At 42.4% G+C, this 20,478-nt stretch overlaps 2 protein-coding genes across 5 annotated transcripts in view; both read left to right on the top strand.

The window, feature by feature from the left end:
- Positions 1-988: 988 nt before the first annotated feature.
- LOC115160256 (transmembrane protein 217) lies at positions 989-2,837 on the top strand. Of its 4 annotated transcripts, XM_029710631.1 has the most exons (3): positions 989-1,190; positions 1,697-2,575; positions 2,675-2,837. In XM_029710631.1, exon 2 carries the CDS (start codon positions 1,986-1,988, stop codon positions 2,550-2,552), a length of 567 nt encoding a protein of 188 aa, XP_029566491.1. In that variant the 5' UTR covers positions 989-1,190; positions 1,697-1,985; the 3' UTR covers positions 2,553-2,575; positions 2,675-2,837. The 4 variants fall into 4 exon arrangements, with proteins under 4 accessions (XP_029566491.1, XP_029566490.1, XP_029566488.1 ...); XM_029710630.1 differs by having other exon boundaries at positions 990-1,145; positions 1,697-2,837; XM_029710628.1 differs by having other exon boundaries at positions 990-1,190; positions 1,697-2,837.
- Positions 2,838-4,629: 1,792 nt separating this feature from the next.
- Positions 4,630-20,478, top strand: part of chd1 (chromodomain helicase DNA binding protein 1) — a 40,956-nt gene continuing 25,107 nt past the window's right edge. The window contains exons 1-12 of the mRNA XM_029710420.1: positions 4,630-4,991; positions 6,593-6,727; positions 14,824-15,007; positions 15,399-15,506; positions 15,774-15,826; positions 15,968-16,114; positions 16,674-16,948; positions 17,663-17,888; positions 18,077-18,177; positions 18,390-18,568; positions 19,733-19,857; positions 20,235-20,451. Coding sequence (XP_029566280.1) covers positions 6,675-6,727; positions 14,824-15,007; positions 15,399-15,506; positions 15,774-15,826; positions 15,968-16,114; positions 16,674-16,948; positions 17,663-17,888; positions 18,077-18,177; positions 18,390-18,568; positions 19,733-19,857; positions 20,235-20,451 — 1,668 coding nt within the window. The 5' untranslated portion in view covers positions 4,630-4,991; positions 6,593-6,674. The remainder of the gene's footprint in view (positions 4,992-6,592; positions 6,728-14,823; positions 15,008-15,398; positions 15,507-15,773; positions 15,827-15,967; positions 16,115-16,673; positions 16,949-17,662; positions 17,889-18,076; positions 18,178-18,389; positions 18,569-19,732; positions 19,858-20,234; positions 20,452-20,478) is intronic.

Genomic DNA, 20,478 nt, shown 5'->3' with positions numbered 1-20,478 from the left:
CTGTTGGAAATCTGTCCTTTGAGTGCAAATTTGAAATTTTTGCTTCTAACTGCCGTGTCTTTGTGAGACGCAGAGTAGGTGAACGGATGATCTCTGCATGTGTGGTTCCCACCGTGATGCATGGAGGAGATGGTGTGGGGGGGTGCTTTGCTGGTGACACTGTCTGTGATTTATTTAGAATTCAAGGCACACTTAACCAGCATGGCTACTACAGCATTCTGCAGTGATACGCCATCCCATCTGGTTCGCGCTTAATGGGACAAGGACCCAAAAGACACCTCTAGGCAGTGTAAGGGCTATTTGACCAAGAAGGAGAGTAATGGAGTGCTGCATAAGATGACCTGGTCTCCACAATCACCTGACCTCAACCCAATTGAGATTGTTTGGGATGAGTTGCACCGCAGAGTGAAGGAAAAGCAGCCAAAAAGTGCTCAGCATATGTGGGTCATATAAGGGGTCATATTAGTTTGAAGGCCAAGACGACAGTGGTGTAAAGTACCCTAAGTAAAAATACTTTAAAGTACTACTTGAGTAGTTTTTTTTGGAGTATCTGTACTTTACTTTACTATTTATATTTTTGACAATTTTGATACTTAAGTATATTTTAAGCAATTACATTTACTTTTGATAATTAAGTATATTTAAAATCAAATACTTTTAGACTTTTACTCAAGTAGGATTTTACTGGGTGACTTTCACTTTTAATTGAGTCATTTTCTATTAAGGTATCTTTACTTTTACTCAAGTAGGACTATCCTGGTCTGCCAAACACCGCTGTAGCTCTGCCACGTTCCACCACAGATGCGGAAGGCCAACATTAAAGGATATGGTGGATTGAGACGCATGCAGAAAAATAGATATCTCTTACAGACAGATTTTGATGGGGATTTTTTATTTATATATTGTATTTATTATGCCTCAAGCGGAGAAAGAATTGTAATATGTTGTATTTTTTTGTAATGTTTTTGTTTAGCTCATGAGGCCAAAGACCTAACGTTAAATCCGCCAGTGCGAGGCGCGCGCGGCGTCACTAGGGTGTTTTAACGGTTGCTGGCCTCGCTCATCATCTGGACCGCAACGCCAACGGACGAATCTGTTAATTGCTAAACTAGCTAGCAATTTTTTTTTGTGTGAAAAATAACAAGGTGTGTATACAAAGGGCCAAATTCCAACAAACGTTCCGCCAGCAAGTGAGTCGAGCCACACAGCTAATATTTATGATTGTAAAAATATATATATATTTTCGCGTCACCTTTGTTGGAAAGCAGTGTATATATCGACTGATGTAACATTAGCAACTAACTTATTATTAACGTTAAATTAGCTAACGTTACTGTAGCTAGCTGGGCCTGGGCTGTTTGTGATTTTTTATTTCTGTTGACGTTAAACACATTCATCACATATTTTCATACAGTTGGATAAAATATTGGTCTCAGATAGCAAGCTAACATTACAGACAGTTTTCAATTTAATAACAGACAGGCCTGTTTTACACACAGTCATCCTCATGACAGCTGATTTCTCTCCCAGCAGTTTTCAGTGACAGTTTTATCCTGTAGCTACAGTAGCTGCTGTTACCTGTCCTATGTTTGGTGTCACTGTGAGATCAGTTTTATTGCAATAATAATCCATTGTCATGCCAGTCTCCAATATTTTGTTTTCAAACATAATGCAGTCTTCTGATTCCTCCCTTCAGGTGCTGTTGTGGACTCCCCTCTCTTCCAGGAGTGAACAGATTGTTCTGCATAGTCTCAGCCGTCCACTGTGAATATTAAGCGAGAAGAGTTCTGACCTCTTTCAATGAGACATTGTGATGGAATGATAACAAATCTGACTGACTCCTCGCCTCTGTGTTTTTAAATATTTATTTTCCAATTCTGCCTCTCAACCACTAGAACTCCTTTAACCTTTCGCCATCTGTCTCCTTGTTTTCGTCTATTCTCTCCATCGCACCCTCCTCTGTCCCATTGGACTGTAATTGTAGCATGAAGCTACTTCTGTCTTCAGGCCTATGTGGCATGACCCCTTACCAGGGCTCCATAGTAGGAGGACTCTATTTTTTGATGGTGGGCGTCATGCAAATGGTCTTTGAGTTTGGCCATCTGCGCACAGCCAAGGAGAGCACCAACAACATCACAGGCTCCCAGCTTCAGCCCCAGGTGTGCTTCGGTTACTACTACTCTCTGCTTATCCTGGGTGGCATCACCCTACTGCTGACCCTGTGCATGCTCGGAGCAGTTTGGGCCCACCAGCATGTGGGCATCCTGGGCTTTGCGGTCTGGCTGACGCTGTACGACGTGATTCTGTTGGTGGTCACTTGCCTGCTCCAGAGGCAGATGCAGGCACTGGGCTTGGAGCTGAGTGTACTGGAGTGGTACGGCGTGATATGCAGGGTCATGGGAGACCCCTTCTGGCTGGCCCTCGTAATCACACACGGTCTGGAAGTGCAGATTGAGAGGCATCGGCTTGGGACACGACAACGCAAAGGCGGGATTCCAAATGAGGGGACACAGCTCAAACTGAAATTTAAGGCCTTTGACAGCAGTGTTTGAAATGGAGACCCTAATAGACACTGGTATGTGAACATGACAAACTGACTCCTTACAGTGCTTCCAGGTGCTGTTTTTATATTTCAGTCTTAATTAACGGAATTTATTATTTTTGTTGCTCACAGGTCTCTTCAGATACGAAAATAAAAACGTTTTGGACTTTTACTTACATGCAGAAAGTATAATATGAGTATTTTTAATGTTGTTTTTTTGTTTTACTTTGATGTTCTCTGTGTTATGTATGTATCCTCCAAATCTAAAAAAATACCCTGTTTTTCATTGCAATAATGCGTCTGTTCAGTCATTAATGTTTACTGTCTACTTTTTGTTTTGATTACATAATGATTACACAGTAATAAGAATTTGTAGCTTCTTCTAGCTTAAAAGAATAATCGAACATATGACTACCACTGGTCAAGTAAATATATGTTTCTGGTATTTGTGTCGCCCAAATGTGTTAAAGGTACTGTGTTCAGAAACCTAAGCAGACAGTTTTGGAAATTCAACAACATCTCTGCATACTTCCCTTTGAAAAGAGAACTGCTTCATTCATAAAAGCATTAGCTTCATGTTGATGAATTTGCATTACAAAAATGTAGCATTAAAACTCAACTTAATGTCTTGGAGGACATTGTAGCACTGAGCTGCTTTGTGTGTGGAGCTTAACTCCCTGGTTCAATCAACCTACGTCTGTGTACACTTCAAATATGGAAACTCTAGTCAATGCCAAAGTTCAGTGAATGTATTACCCATTCCCCAAAAGTACCAGACCTACCTGTTACTCCATATTGATGACTAGAACATGAAAGTAATTCAAAACTAAATGGACTTTCTAAAGATTCCCCCAGAGGGCAATACACAAAAGCCGCTACAGACATACAACTAAAGGGGAGCTGAGGGAGCACTAAGAAATCTAGGTCATGTCACGTGACCTGTTGTCTGAATAACAATAGTGGATGGAGGCCCCAAGATAATATACTCCACAGTTGTGCTGATCATCTTTGTTCGTTTATTTTCCTCTATCGTTTTAGTTACCGCCAGACCTAAATTAGGTTTGACAGCCATTGGGCCGAGCCTTTTGGTCCGTATAAAAGCACACCAGTTGTATTACCACTAGTGATGGGGGGGGGGGGGGGTTCAATACAGTTACATATCGTGATATTATTTTTGACGATATATCGTATTGCTTTGACAATATCCCAAGACTCATTTTGCACTAGTTGGTACCTAGACCAAAACTCCAGTATTTTTCCTTCATAGCTTGTTCTCCATCTTCTTTTTAAATAGGGAGTCAATATGTTTTCATCACTTTTATTTCTATGACTGATCAAAACTTGTTTTATCATGGCACTCTCTTGTCCCTCTGCAGCAGACATGGTGAGCAATATGTTTGGACCATGGAATCGCAATAAAATCACCGTATTGAAATCGCAATACATATAGAATCGTGAGAATCACAAAACATATCGTATCTGCACCGAAGTATCGTGATAATATCGTAACGTGAGGTCCCTGACAATCCCCACCACCCCCTAATAACCACCACAGTTGAATTTTGACCACCTATCTCATGTTATTCTGCTAGATATCCCTGACCATAACCTGTTGAAATCTGCACTCATTTCAATTCCATAACCATTCAATATGTAGAAAATGTTACTTTATACTGTTAAATTGTTAGTTTGCATTTGTCCTTTTTATTGAGATTCAGGAGGCTTGATTTACCCAATAATATATCTCTCCTCTGGCAGAAGGAGTTCTAGAAACAGTTACATCATCTACATAAAAATGTGGTGATGAGGACCATTAAAAGAGATGTAGAGGGTAATTTTAAGTATTTGTCCAAATAGATAACTTGGGATTTGAAGCAGGTAAATGCTTGGTTGAAGCAAGCGTTGCAGTGAAGGGTGTCAATCTAACCAGCACTCAACCCAATGCTATTTAATTCTCATGTGGACTATTAGCTACCTCTGTTTTATAATTACAACTATATTTCACATAATAGGCCGACTACTGTCACCTTTCGTCTGTTGTAGTTTGCAGTTGTAGGAGACTGCAAAACATCGTCTTTACGTCACTACCCGGGGTTTCCACACTCAACATCGCTAATGTTACAGTGTGAACTCGACGGCGTCATGGCGGAGACCGGCTGTAGTAGGACCCGCAGCTGAAATGTTATCTACAATCGCTGTCAATTAAATCATATATTGTTTCGAATTCAAAACGGAAAATTAAAAGTGAAACATATTTTACACTTCTGGAGGAAGAAATCAAGAAACTTGGCTCGAATTCTAGTAAGATCAGTTGGGGCTGCTCTCCCCGGCCCGGGAGCTAGCTAGCTAGCTATCTTTAGCTGCTAGTTCGCTAGCCAAAGAAAATAAGAAAAACGGACCACTGAAGTCGGACGGCAGAATCAGACTGGCAGTTCGCCGTAGCTTCAAGGTAGCCTAAAATACTAAACAAACCCCGATTGAATTTATTTTTTAGGCACTTATATTGGTATTATTGCTTAGTTTAGTTAAATAACTCCATAGAAAGCAAGGAGCCTGTCACCTAGCTTGATTTTGGGAAGTAAGCGACTGATAAACACTCTTGTTAGCTATTAGCAACGAGGGAGCTAGCTTGGGAGTGCGGGAAAGGGTGATTATAAAACGTGATGAGTATGTGAATGTGTTTGAGGTCATGGGAATTTGCATATATTGATTAGAGCACTGTTAGAAACAATGGTACAATCACAATTGGCTACAAGTTTGATGTAAAAACCTACCTAACACTTTCCCCATGACCTGGTTTGTTAGATTAGCTAGCTTGTCAGCTAAGCTACAGTACCTAGCTGGTTTGTTTGCTAAAATGTGACTTAAGCTAGCTAGTAAGCTAACTAGGTCATTCAGATGTCCACATACGAAAAAATAAAGGATAACTTGGTAAATATTTGCCACAAGTGGAAAATATTTTGTTAAACGTCCATAACTTGCTACTGTTTGCGAAATATTGTTTCACGTGGCTTAACGTTAGTTGCTTTTTCCTCTTTCAAGGCCAGTGTGCTAGCTAGTTAGTGGTCTTGAGTTCAGTTTACTGTTTAGCTAGAACATCAGCTAGCAACTAGCTAGGTTAGCAAACAACTTTTCAGGGCTAGAGAGGAAAAATATGGATTTAAATGTAGTACGCTCACAGACGGATTTCTATATATTAGTTTATAGCTGGGCAGTTAGCATCAGTGTGATTCCGCCAATAGCTAGCAGCTGAAATTATGCGCTAAATGCTAAACATCTCAGAAATAAATCTGTCTTCTGCACACAGCCAGAACTTGGTTTGCCATTGCTAGTTTACTGGCTTGCTGCGCAACTCTGTTTGTCGATGTATGCGAGAGAAGAATACTGTAGGCGTGGTACTGTCTTGCTTCGGGCCTCCTGCGAAAGAGATCTGGAGTGCGGCGCATTGTCCAGGACAGTGCGCGAAACTCACATGCTGTGCAGGCCTCACAACAGGCCTGTGCGGTCGGAAAAGCGCTGGCTTGGTAACTTACCGCTACCGTTTGCATTCAGACGTAGGAAGCTAGCTAATGTGACAGGGATGAAAACAAACCAGCAGGCTTTATGTGTTAGCTAATTTACTCTATAGTTCAATGTAGCTAGCTACTAACTAGCTAACGTCATATAAGGCTAAACAAGTTTAGAATAGCTAGATGGCTATAAACAACACACCGGGTTTATAGAATACTGTTTTTATTTTAGCTATCTTACATGGGAAGCAGTGCAGGGAAAACAGTCACTAGGAAGCAGTCAAACCACAATCAGGAAACGTTTATATCAATTTAAGGATAAAACAATTAATGGATTTGTTTAGCAAATTAGTTGATTCTCAGTTTGTACAAGGTTGTGAATCTAGAACAGTCACGTTGTGAACCTAAAACACATGCAGCTATTAAAAGTTATGAGGACTATTGACAAAATGCCTATCTCGTTTAAATACACTGAATGTACATACTTCAAAATGGTATTTTATTTTTTATTTTTGCGACTTTTGTGCTTTTGATTTTACAGGTGAACTGCATCCAACACGTAAACCAGGGCAGCTTGGATTATAACATTTTCTCAGAAGCTCATATATCTGGGACTCTAAGAGATGGCTGGACGAAGTGAAGACGAGGGTGTGAGCAACAGCAGTGGAGAGTCAAGGTAATGTGTCTCCATCGGTTTGGGGAATATGACAGTGCTGTGACCACCAACTGGTCCAGGGTGTATTCATTAGTGCAAACCATAGCTAAACAATTTGCAATGGAAACAAACGTTTCTTATTGGACACGTTCAGGTAGATCCGAGTCCCAGTCCCGTTTCAGCCCGCTTGCTTCTGTTTGGTTCCTAGAGAATAGAGAACATCCCATGTTTGATCTTCATTGAGGACAACCCGTTACATTGGAGCTTGCTAACTGATGATTATATGTGTGTGTGCATATATATATATATATATATATATATATAAAATACAACACAACAATTTCAAAGATTTTACTGAGTTACAGTTCATATAAGGAAATCAAGAAATTAGGTTCCATTCTATGGATTTCGCATGACTGGGCACGGGCGCAGCCATGGGTGGGCCTGGGAGGCCATAGGATCTTTTATTTCAGCTCATGAAACATGGGAGCAACACTACATGTTGCGTTTTTATATTTTTGTTCTGTATATATACTGGATGCAAAGGTGTGTGTGTGTGTGGACAAGCTGATATGTTGATGACAAGTTGGTGACAAAACAATCACTCTACTGGATGCTCAAAGTGAATAAGCAAGTTGTTTCGCATCCTTGTTGATATGAACATAAAATTAGACCACTGTGTGCTTATAGATATTACCTGGAAGTTGGCAAACCATAGTTGTGTTATTTGTAATTTTTAATGCTGACACTATATTACATTTTTTATTTATACATTGTTTGACCAGGCAAGTCAATTAAGAACAATTTCTTATTTATAATGAGGGCAAATGCCTCCTGTTGGGACTGGGGCTGGGTTAAAAACAATGCAAGACAAATCGGATAACACAGACAAGACATTGGCAAAAGCACAAATACAACAGCAAACCGTTTGTGTGTGTGTGAGACGTAAAACAACATGCTTCCTTACGACATAGCTTTTTGAGTCGTCATGCTTTTCTTATTTCACATCGTCAGTGTCAATCCATTGGCTACCACTGTCTTCTAATAAGTAATGTAGAGACATGGAAATGGTCCATTTGTTAACAACACCAAGGGCCGTTTGAATGTTTTTTGTTGTTGTTGTGATATCTCACACCCTGATGTTTGTTGAGTTGTACTGCACAACGCAGTCACTAAAGCCAAAGTAATGAAGACAACAATAGTTTTTGTAGTTTCAGTATCAGCGTGGCTTGGTACTGTTCTGTATGTTATTTAGACTTCCCCTTGTCTTGTTGATGCACAGAATCTGGTCAAAAATTCATACATGTAAAATATAGTATATTAGATTGAGGCATGTCAAATAGAATATTTTATATACACTGCTCAAAAAAATAAAGGGAACACTTAAACAACACATCCTAGATCTGAATGAAAGAAATAATCTTATTAATTATTTTTTCCTTTACATAGTTCAATGTGCTGACAACAAATTCACACAAAAATAATCAATGGAAATCCAATTTATCAACCCATGGAGGTCTGGATTTGGAGTCACACTCAAAATTAAAGTGGAAAACCACACTACAGGCTGATCCAACTTTGATGTAATGTCCTTAAAACAAGTCAAAATGAGGCTCAGTGGTGTGTGTGGCCTCCACGTGCCTGTATGACCTCCCTACAACGCCTGGGCATGCTCCTGATGAGTTGGCGGATGGTCTCCTGAGGGATCTCCTCCCAGACCTGGACTAAAGCATCCGCCAACTCCTGGACAGTCTGTGGTGCAACGTGGCGTTGGTGGATGGAGCGAGACATGATGTCCCAGATGTGCTCAATTGGATTCAGGTCTGGGGAACGGGCGGGCCAGTCCATAGCATCAATGCCTTCCTCTTGCAGGAACTGCTGACACACTCCAGCCACATGAGGTCTAGCATTGTCTTGCATTAGGAGGAACCCAGGGCCAACCGCACCAGCATATGATCTCACAAGGGGTCTGAGGATCTCATCTCGGTACCTAATGGCAGTCAGGCTACCTCTGGCGAGCACATGGAGGGCTGTGCGGGCCCCCAAAGAAATGCCACCCCACACCATGACTGACCCACCGCCAAACCGGTCATGCTGGAGGATGTTGCAGGCAGCAGAACGTTCTCCACGGCGTCTCCAGACTCTGTCACGTCTGTCACGTGCTCAGTGTGAACCTGCTTTCATCTGTGAAGAGCACAGGGCGTCAGTGACGAATTTGCCAATCTTGGTGTTCTCTGGCAAATGCCAAACGTCCTGCACGGTGTTGGGCTGTAAGCACAGGTAATACGATGGGCCCTCATACCACCCTCATGGAGTCTGTTTCTGACCGTTTGAGCAGACACATGCACATTTGTGGCCTGCTGGAGGTCATTTTGCAGGGCTCTGGCAGTGCTCCTCCTGCTCCTCCTTGCACAAAGGCGGAGGTAGTGGTCCTGCTGCTGGGTTGTTGCCCTCCTACGGCCTCCTCCACGTCTCCTGATGTACTGGCCTGTCTCCTGGTAGCGCCTCCATGCTCTGGACACTACGCTGACAGACACAGCAAACCTTCTTGCCACAGCTCGCATTGATGTGCCATCCTGGATGAGCTGCACTACCTGAGCCACTTGTGTGGGTTGTAGACTCCGTCTCATGCTACCACTAGAGTGAAAGCACCGCCAGCATTCAAAAGTGACCAAAACATCAGCCAGGAAGCATAGGAACTGAGAAGTGGTCTGTGGTCACCACCTGCTGAACCACTCCTTTATTGGGGGTGTCTTGCTTATTGCCTATAATTTCCACCTGATGTCTATTCCATTTGCACAACAGCATGTGGAATTTATTGTCAATCAGTGTTGCTTCCTAAGTGGACAGTTTGATTTCACAGAAGTGTGATTGACTTGGAGTTACATTGTGTTTAAGTGTTCCTTTTATTTTTTTGAGCAGTGTATATATATATATATATATATATATATATATATATATATATATATATATATACTTATTCTACTGAACAAAAATAAACTCAACATGTAAAGTGTCGGTCCCATTTTTCATAAGCTGAAATAAAAGATCCCAGAAATGTTCCATACGCGCACAAATATTATTTCTCTAAAATGTTGTGCACAACTGTGTTTACATTCCTGTTAGTGAGCATTTCTCTTTTGCCAAGATTATCCATCCACCTTACAGGCGTGGCATATCAAGAAGCTGATTAAACATCCATTCTAAAATGAGCAGTTTTGCCACAACACAATGCTGCAGATGTCTCAAGTTTTGAGGGAGCGTGCAATTGGCATGGTGACCGCAGGAATGTCCACCAGAGCTGTTGCCAGATAATTTTAATGTTCATTTCTCTACCATAAGCCGCCTCAAATGTTTTAGAGAATTTGGCAGTACGTCCAACCGGCCTCACAACCGCACACCATGTGTATGGTGTCGTATGGGCGAGCGGTGTGCTGATGTCAACATTGTGAACAGTGCCCTATGATGGGGTTCTGGTATGGCATAAGCTACGAACACAATTGCATTTTATTGATGTCAATTTGAATGCACCAATATACCGTGACGAGATCCTGAGGCCCATTGTCGTACCATTCATCTGATGCAGTCACCTCATGTTTTAGCTTGTTAATGCACAGCCCAATGTCGCAAGGATCTGTACAGAATTCCTGGAAGCTGAAAATGTCCCAGTTCTTCCATGGCCTTCATACTCACCAGACATGGGATGCTCTGGATCGACGTGTATAACAGCGTGTTCCAGGTTCCGCCAATATCCACCGCATTTAATCATGGCAAGGTGACTGGGAATATGGCAGAAAACAAACAGTGTAGTTATTCCCTCCGCAAGGCAATCAAACAGGCAAAGTGTAGTCGCAATTCAACGGCTCAGACACGAGACGTATGTGGCAGGGTCAACAGATAATCACGGACTACAAAAGGAAAACCAGCCATGTCGCGGACACTGTCTTGCTTCCGGACAAGCTAAACACCTTAGCCCGCATTGAGGATAAAACAGTGCCACCGACGTGGCCTGGTATCAAGGACTGTGGGCTCTCCTCCTCCGTGGCCAACATGAGTAAGACATTTTAAGCGCAAGGCTTCCGGCCCAGACGGCATCCCAATCCGCGTTCACAGACTAGCTGGCTGGTGTGTTTATGGACATATTCAATCTCTCCCTATCCCAGTCAGCTGTCCCCACATGCTTCAAGATGGCCACCATTGTTCCTTTACCCAAGAAATGAAAGCGAACTGAACTAAATGACTATCGCCCTGTAGCACTCACTCCTGTCGTCAAGAAGTGCTTTGAGAGGACTACTCAAGGATCATATCACCTCTACCTTACCTGTCACACTAGACCCACTTCAATTTGCTTACTGCGCCAATAGATCCACAGACGATGCAATCACCATCACACTGCCCTATCCCATCTGGACAAGAGGAATACCTATGTAAGAATGCTGTTCATTGACTATAGCTCAGCATTCAACTCCAAGCTCAACATTAAGCTCGAGGCCCTGGGTCTGAACCCCGCCCTGTGCAACTTGGTCCTGGACTTCCTGATGGCCGCCCCCAGGTGGTGAAGGTAGGAAACAACACCCCCACTTCGCTGATCCTCAACACGTGGGCCCCACAAGGGTGTGTGCTCAGCCCCCTCTACTCCCTGTTCAACCATGACTGCGTGACCAAGAATGCCTCCAACTCAATCATCAAGTTTGCAGACGACACAACAGTAGTAGGCTTAACAATGATGAGACAGCCTACAGGGAGGAGGTAAGGGCTCGAAGTGGTGCCAGAAAAATAACCTCTCACTCAACATCGTCAAAACGAAGGAGATGATTGTGGACTTCAGGAAACAGCAGAGGGAGCACCCCACTACCCACATCGACAGGACCGCAGTGGAGAAGGTGGAAAGTTTTAAGTTCCTCGGCGTACACATCACTGACAAACTGAAATAGTCCACTCACACAGACAGTGTGGTGAAGAAGGCGCAACAGCGCCTGTTCAACCTCAGGAGGCTGAAGAAATGTGTCTTGGCACCTAAAACCCTCCCAAACTTTTACAGGTGCACAATTGAGAGCATCCTGTCGGGCTGTATCACAGACTGGTACGACAACTGCACCGCCTGCAACTGCAGGGCTCTCCAGAGAGTGTTGCGGTCTGCCCAACGCATCACCAGGGGCATACTACCTGTCCTCCTGTACACCTACAGGACCCGATATCACAGGAAGGCCAAAAACATCATCAAGGACATCAACCACCTGAGCCACTGCCTGTTCACCCTGCTATCATCCAGAAGGCATGGTCAATACAGGTGCATCAAAGCTGGGACTGAAAAACATCTATCTCAAGGCCATCAGACTGCAATAAAGGTCGGCTGATTTAATCGGCATGGCCGATTTCAAGTTTTCATAACAATCGGTAATAGGCATTTTTGGGCGCCGATTACATTGCAATCCACAAGGAGACTGCGTGGCAGGCTGACCACCTGTTACGCGAGTGCAGCAAGGAGCCAAGGTAAGTTGCTAGCTAGCATTAAACTTATCTTATAAAAAACAATCAATCTTCACATAATCACTAGTTAACTACACTTGGTTGATATTACTAGGTTAACTAGCTTGTCCTGCGTTGCATATAATCAATGCGGTGCCTGTTAATTTATCATCGAATCACAGCCTACTTCGCCAAATGGGTGATGATTTAACAAAAGCGCATTCGCGAGAAAAGCACAATCGTTGCACCAATGTACCTAACCATGAACATCTTTTGCCATTCTTAAAATCAATACACAAGTATATATTTTTTTAAACCTGCATATTTAGTTAAAAGAAATGCATGTTAGCAGGCAATATTAACTGGGGAAATTGTCACTTCTCTTGCATTCAGTGCAAGCAGAGTCGGGGTATATGCAGCAGTTTGGACCGCCTGGCTCGTTGCGAACTGTGTGAAGACCATTTCTTCCTAATAAAAACCGTAATTAATTTGCCAGAATTTTACATAATTATGACATGACGTGGAAGATTGTGCAATGTAACAGCAATATTTAGACTTAGGGTTGCCACCCGTTCGATAAAATACGGAACAGTTCCGTATTTCCCTGAAAGAATAAACGTTTGTTTTCTAAATTATAGTTTCCGGATTTGACCATATTAATGACCTACGGCTTGTATTTCTATGTGTTTTTTATTATATTATAAATAATTATGATTTGATAGAGCAGTCTGACAGCAGCAGGCTCGTAAGCATTCATTCAAACAGCACTTTCCTGCGTTTGCCAGCAGCTCTTCGCAATGCTTGAAGCACAGAGCTGTTTATGACTTCAAGCCTATCGACTCCCGAGATTAGGCTGGCAATACTATAGTGCCTTTAAGAACATCCAATAGTCAAAGGTATATTAAATAGTCCTATGAAAACTACAACCTAAAAGTTCTTACCTGGGAATATTGAAGACTCATGTTAAAAGGAACCACCAGCTTTCATATGTTCTGACGTTAAACGTTAGCTTTTTTACATGGCACATATTGCACTTTTACTTTCTTCTCCAACACGGTTTGCATTATTTAAACCAAATTGAACATGTTTCATTATTTATTTGAGACTAAATTGATTTTGTCTTATATTAAGTTAAAATAAGTGTTCATTCAGTGTTGTAATTGTCATTATTACAAATGTATATATATAAAAATTGGCTTTTTTTTTATCGGTATCATCTTTTTTGGGTCCTCCAATAATCGGTATTGGTGTTGAAAAATCATAATCGGTCGACCTCTAGACTGTTAATTAGCCATCACTAGCACATTAGAGGATGCTGCCTGTATACATTGTCTTGAAATCACTGGCCACTTTAATAATGGAACACTAGCCACTTTAATAATGTTTACATATCTTGCTTTATTCATCTCATATGTATAAACTATTCTATACTACTGTATCTTAGTCTATGCCGCTCTGACATTGCTCATCCATATATTTATATATTATTAGTTACATTCCTTTACTTAGATTTGTGTGTATTGGGTATATGTTGTGAAATTGTTAGTCTATTTAAAAAAAAATTGAACCTTAAATTAACTAGGCAAGTCAGTTAAGAACAAATTCTTATTTACAGTGACGGCCTACCCTGGCCAAACTTGGACAACACTGGGCCAAAAGGTTGGATATTACTGCACTGTCGGAGTTAGAAACACGCATTTCACTACACCCGCAATAACATCTGCTAAACACGTGTATGTGACCAATAAAATTGGATTTGACTCCACACACTCATTGAAGAGGAGTGGGGCAACATTCCACAGGTCACAACCAACAGCCTGATCAACTCTATGCAAAGGAGATGTGTCGCGCTGCATGAGGCAAATGGTGGTCACATCAGATACTGACTGGTTTTCTGATCTACTCCCCTACCTTCTTTGTTTAATATATTTTTTTAACGTATCTGTGACTAACAGATGCATATCTGTATTCCCAGTCATGTGAAATCTATAGATTAATGCCGAATTCATTTATTTCAATTGACTGATTTTCTTATTTGAACTGTAACTCAGTAAAATCTTTGAAATTGTTGCATTTATATTTTTGTTCAGCACAGTGTTGTTTTTGTTAACCAAAATATGGCATAGTGATGTATTTACATGTTCATATAGAGAGTACAGATATGTTTTGCATCACCATTAACATGTTATTTAGCTTGTACCTAGTCCTTACCAACGGCCTCCATACTCAAGTTTAGCCGTGTTGTTTGAAAGGCTGGAGCACCACATATGCTTTCTGTTGTTGTTTTGAGGCAGAGTGAGATATGCACATTCGCACGCAGGAGAGAAGGCAGTGTGCTCATAACTGAGTCATCTAAACTGAAACCTCTTTAGACAAGGCTCTAGGATTTCCTTAGAGTTCTGTGTGTTTAGTTATCAGTGCTAGACTTGGGCAGGAACACACCTAGAATTTTCAACTGCATAAGTACGGGCACCTCTTAGAAGGCGTATATTGTATTTATTTTTTAAAACATTGCAGAGTTCTGGCACCTAAATGTAAATGGTACCGGCACCCAAAATGACTACAGAGTCCAGACACTTATTTCAGTCCACTTCAAGTATAGGTTATTGTGTTGATCTTAGTCTAAGAAATCATTTGTTTGCTTGCAGCAACTCGGACGATGATTCCGGGTCGGGCTCTGGATCGGGCTCCAGCTCCAGTTCCAGCTCCAGTAGCAGCTCAGGAAGCGGCTCAGGAAGCGGCTCAGACTCCGGCAGCCAGTCCGATTCCGACTCTGGGAAATCCAAGGAGAAGAACGAACCAGAAAACAAAGCCAAGATCGACGGAGCCGAGGTAGGAACACCGACATTTGACTAAAACTACGTGAAATGTAATTTTGAGATTTGATTCACTGCGGTTAGCACGACATGATCTTGTCATGTTGAAGTGAAAGAGTAGAGGTTGGATAGTTCAAACAAGATAAGAGATCTAATCAAAAGATCTGTGTTCTGGGGCTGTATGTGTCAAGCATCTTAGAGTAAAAGAGCTGATTCAGTACCAAGTCTCTCCTTACCATGTCGTCTTATTCATTGCAATCTAAAAGGCTAAATTGAACCTAAATCAGACCATTGATACATACAACCCTGGTCAACAGCCCCATTTTGTATTTCTGTTGAACAAGAACTGTCTTGTCCACGGGGGAACTGTCCTTGACTTGTAGCTAACGCTCCTATCTTTATCTCAGTTCTGGAAGTCCAACCCCAGTATCCTAGCAGTTCAAAGGTCAGCTATGCTCAGGAAACAGCAACTCCAGCAGCAACAACAACAACAGAGCTCTTCAAACAGTGGATCGGTGGGTGGCGTTATTAATCATTCTAATTCCATCGTTATTCAAAGTGTGTTCTAAAGCTCAATTTCAGTGAAGATGAGAGATTTTTAACCTTTAAAATTTGAATAAGATTTCACTCAGTTTCATAGCCTGGTGTTTGGTGGTAGTTAGTTCTGTCATTCATTGATTTGGTAATATATAGGTTATAACGCACAACATTACACCCAGGTAGGCTAGAACATATTATTTGGGACTTGTTTTCTAATCTGTTTTCTATTTGATGTTTTTTAGGATTCGTCGAGCAGTGATGATTCAGATGACGACTCGAGTGGAAAGAGAAGAAAGTGAGTTGTACTCTCTGACACCGTTTAGTGGTGATATCAAACACATTGACTGGGGCTATACTGTTGGTATACCGTGGGCTATACTGGGGCTATACTGTTGGTATACTGGGGGCTATACTGTTGGTATAATGCTCCCTCTAGATCGGGTTCTGGATCGTCCTCCGGGTCTGGGTCGGGTTCTGGGAGTGGTTCCGGTTCTGACTCGTCAGCACAGGAACAGGAGCACAGTGAAGAGTCGGATGATTACGAGCCCAGTCACAAAGTCAAAAGCAGGAAGCTTCCAACCAAGTAAGAGTTTCCCCCCCTCGAAAGCTGTTGTATGCCAACAGATTACTATTTATCTCATCGAGACTCATAATTGTTGCCCTTTCACTGTGGAAATAGTTAATTACCAAAGTTTATACCAATTAGGTCCGTTGATTCCATAGATCAGTTTGATTTTAGCCCTAGTATCAGTATGGTAACAGTTTCTGGATCCAAACCAATCCTTTTAGAATGGATGCTCAGCCACCACAATTCATCAATTGACGGTCAATGCACTCTGGCTATAAAGATGTGCTGTATTGTTGAGGCAGCTGGCACGTAAGCAGTTCACTGCACCTTTTAGACCTGCTGTAATCTGTGTATGTGACAAATATAATTTGATTTGAAGATCAAATTACCTTTAAGGGTCAAGGAGAGGAAACACCCTTTCAGTCATTGACTAGAACTCTCACAGAACGACATTTCTGCTCATATGTTGGGTCCATATGTTGCAGCACCACTGTCTTGTACTTTGCAACTCTCCTGTTCTCAAAGCAGTTCTCCAGAACTCACCGTATTGCGTCTCTGCTGTCTCTCCCTTCAGGGCTAACGCCAGAAACGGGAAGAAGAGCAATGTGCAGAGGAAAAAGCCCTCTGCGGGCTCATCCTCAGACGACGACTACGACGGCAAGAAGTCGTCGTCGAACCAGGGGCCAAGGCGCCAGGCCACGCAGAACGTCAGCTACAAGGAGGACGAGGAGCAGAAGACTGACTCTGACGACCTGGTGGAGGTGTGCGGGGAGGATGTGCCTCCGCCAGACGAGGATGAGTTTGAGACCCTGGAGCGAGTGATGGAGACGCGGATAGGGAGGAGAGGAGGTAAAGGGGAAAAACCAGAAGAGTAAATGTACCCATTCAACTAAGTTGATAGTTGCCATGACGCCCTGGTAGCAACCAGGACAGAGTTCCTGAACATTTTTATATATTTAGTTATTTAAAGTGTTATTTTCATTGTATTTTTTTTTTTGATTTTTTGTTGCATATATCTGTTTTTAAGCCACGATTTGCAGATTGACTGACCAGTCAACTCTTTTTGTCTTGGCTGGTTAGCTAGAATATGTTTTGTTTAAAAAATGCAGCTGGACAGAGTACCAGCTTTTTTTATTTCACCTGGCTGCTTGTACCGTGAGGAGCGGGAGAAAGTGGTGAGGCAGAGTGCTCGTAGTGAGGATGACTGGCTACTACTCTGAGCTTTGTGTGGTGAGCCTTCTGGCACTCAGAGCTGCTGAGGCATCCCTCAAATGGGTGCATCAGAGTGGAAGAGAAGTCCAGTGACTATAAGACTCAGGCTGGTTCCCAGACTTGCCCTGTACCAGATCATCAGAGTAATTTACCATGAACTGACCTGCTTCCTACGCTGACACCATGAACTGACCCTCTCCACCTGCAGAGGATGCAGCTTTCAAAGACATGGTCTCTTTTAGTTGGCCTGACCTGGCATGATCTATTGCTTGCTTGTTTTTCGGTTTGACATTTTTTTATAAATGATTATTTTTCCCATACTAAACACTGGTTGTTGTTTTTCCCCCACAGCGACGGGAGGCACCACCACAGTGTACGCAGTGGAGGCGGACGGAGACCCCAACGCCAACTTCAACCCCAACAAGGAGGCGGGCGAGCAGCAGTACCTGTTCAAGTGGAAAGGCTGGTCCCATATCCACAACACCTGGGAGACGGAGGAGACGCTGAAGCTACAGAATGTCAAGGGCATGAAGAAACTAGACAACTTCAAGAAGAAGGAATCGGACAAGAAGAAATGGTAAGATAATTCCTCCGTGAGGGGAAATTGGTTTGTCAATCAGTCAAAAAAGATAAACTATCAATAACAAAAAAATATTACAAAACAGACGTGTACATTTCAATTGTAATGTGGCCTTGGCTATTGGTTGGAAGAGGTGTTTTTGAGTTCCAGAGTTTTTCACTATAATGTTGTTTTCCTTTTTCCAGGATAAAATGTTCTTCACCAGAGGATGTGGAATATTTCAACTGTCAACAGGAACTCATGGACGACTTACACTCACAATATCAGCTGGTGGAGAGGATAATTGGTGAGATGTCCTACTGCTGAGGCGTTCCTTCCATTTTTTTACGGTTTGGGGCTGGGACATAGGATTGAGATGTATAGAGCAGACTACACTACGTTACGCAGAGTCAGTCTTGTGGTAGTTCTATAAATAACATTCTTAAAGTATTGCCTAAAGAAAAATTGATCGGGAATTGCACCTTTTTAACATGTATTGTGTTTTTTAATGTCACCCAGGGCATTCAAATCAGAAGTCGGCGGCGGGTTTTCCAGACTACCTGTGCAAGTGGCAGGGCCTGTCGTACTCCGAGTGCAGCTGGGAGGACGGAGCCCTCATCTCCAGAAAGTACCAGAAGAGCATAGATGACTATATGCGCAGAAACCAGTCCAAGACCATTCCCTCCAGAGACTGCAAGGTAAGGAGTAGGGTGATATTGCCCCAAGACCAGGTATAGGTGACTAGATTCAGCCGCGGGCAGATTTGCCGGAGCGGATGTTCAGGGGCTGGAACATAACTATAATAACCTCTAACACTGCAAATTGACCACAACTAAGCCCCAAAATAAATTGTACTTAGAAAATAACAATTTCATACACTTAGACAGGAGACCGGTGTAGGCCGTCATTGTAAATAAGAATTTGTTCTTAACTGACTTGCCTCGTTAAATAAGACACAATCTCGTGTATATATATTTTTTGGGGGGGGTTGTTCTTGAGTACAGATTTCCTTTTAGCCTAATTCCTGGTTATTTGTCTTTTTTTATTTAACTTAACCAATTTCCTCCACTTATAGCCCCTCGTGGTCTGTCCTTGCGTAGCACATCTGATTGGATTGGAGAGGGGAAGTCAGCAATGTTTGTCATTTTTCCGTTACCTATCCATTCCCTTTAAAAACTGAGGACCTGGCAAGGACCCAGTTGTAGAGACTTGGGATCGTTTTAGGAACCGGCAGTAGTTTGAGTCGTTGACTTAGAGCGGTCATCCCTTTTTTGGAATGACAGAGAACTGTCTAACTCGTTGCAATGACTTGTTTTAATTTTCAACTTCAAACTCAATCAAATCAAATGTATTTATATAGCCCTTCTTAGATCAACTGATATCTCAAAGTGCTGTACAGAAACCCAGCCTAAAACCCCAAACAGCAAGCAATACAGGTGTAGAAGCACGGTGGCTAGGAAAAACTCCCTAGAAAGGCCAGAACCTAGGAAGAAACCTAGAGAGGAACCAGGCTATGAGGGGTGGCCAGTCCTCTTCTGGCTGTGCCGGATGGAGATTATAACAGCACATGGCCAAGATGTTAAAATGTTCATAAAAGACCAACATGGTCAAATAATAATGATCACAGTAGTTGTCGAGGGTGCAACAGGTCAGCACCTCAAGAGTAAATGTCAGTTGGTTTTTCATAGCCGATCATTGAGAGTATCTCTACCGCTCCTGCTGTCTCTAGAGAGTTGAAAACAGCAGGTCTGGGACAAGGTAGCACGTCCGGTGAACAGGTCAGGGTTCCATAGCCGCAGGCAGAACAGTTGAAACTGGAGCAGCAGCACGACCACTCACGCTCTCTCCTTTCTCCTCGTCAGGTGTTGAAACAGAGGCCGAGGTTTATTCCCATGAAGAAACAGCCGTCCTATATCGGTGGAGAAGGACTGCAGCTCCGAGACTACCAGTTGGACAGCTTGAACTGGATGGCTCACTCATGGTGCAAGTACGTCATAGTCTTCTTGAGCTTCCATTGTTGTTGTCACCATCGTTGTCGTATTCCAATTTTTTGCAGAATCATTTTCGTATAATTTTTTTTTTGCGAAACTCAGCATTTGGGTGTTTCATAATTCATATTAAATATCACTGTTCGAAGCCCAGACATCTTGAATTTTATTTCGATTTCAATTTTCACCATCTGAAACCAGACAATAAAATCACTTAGAATAACTTTACTGAAGATAAAGACAATCTTTTTTTTTTTTAATAAGGACCAAAACATTTTTTGTATAATAATTTTTTTATATATATTTTTTTTCATAGTTTGCATCATCCTGCCGGTGCCCCTAACACTTCTCTCACCATCCTCTTCTCTTTCCCCAGGGGTAACAGTTGCATCCTGGCAGATGAGATGGGCCTGGGAAAAACCATCCAGACCATCTCCTTCCTCAACTACCAGTTCCACGAACACCAGCTGTACGGACCATTCCTGCTGGTGGTGCCCCTTTCCACGCTCGTCTCCTGGCAGAGAGAGATCCAACTGTGGGCCCCCCTCATGAACGTGGTGGTCTACCTGGGTGACATTAGCAGCCGGGGCATGGTAGGCTACAGCCGTAGTGATGGATAT

The sequence above is a fragment of the Salmo trutta genome, chromosome 23 (assembly GCF_901001165.1).
Source record: "Salmo trutta chromosome 23, fSalTru1.1, whole genome shotgun sequence".
NCBI lineage: Eukaryota > Metazoa > Chordata > Actinopteri > Salmoniformes > Salmonidae > Salmo > Salmo trutta.
This window is presented reverse-complemented; position numbering and strand designations above follow the sequence as displayed.

Coding starts and splice junctions, on each gene's coding strand:
- LOC115160256 (XM_029710631.1), top strand. CDS start 1,986: ATGAAGCTACTTCTGTCTTCAGGCCTATGTGGCATGACCCCTTACCAG.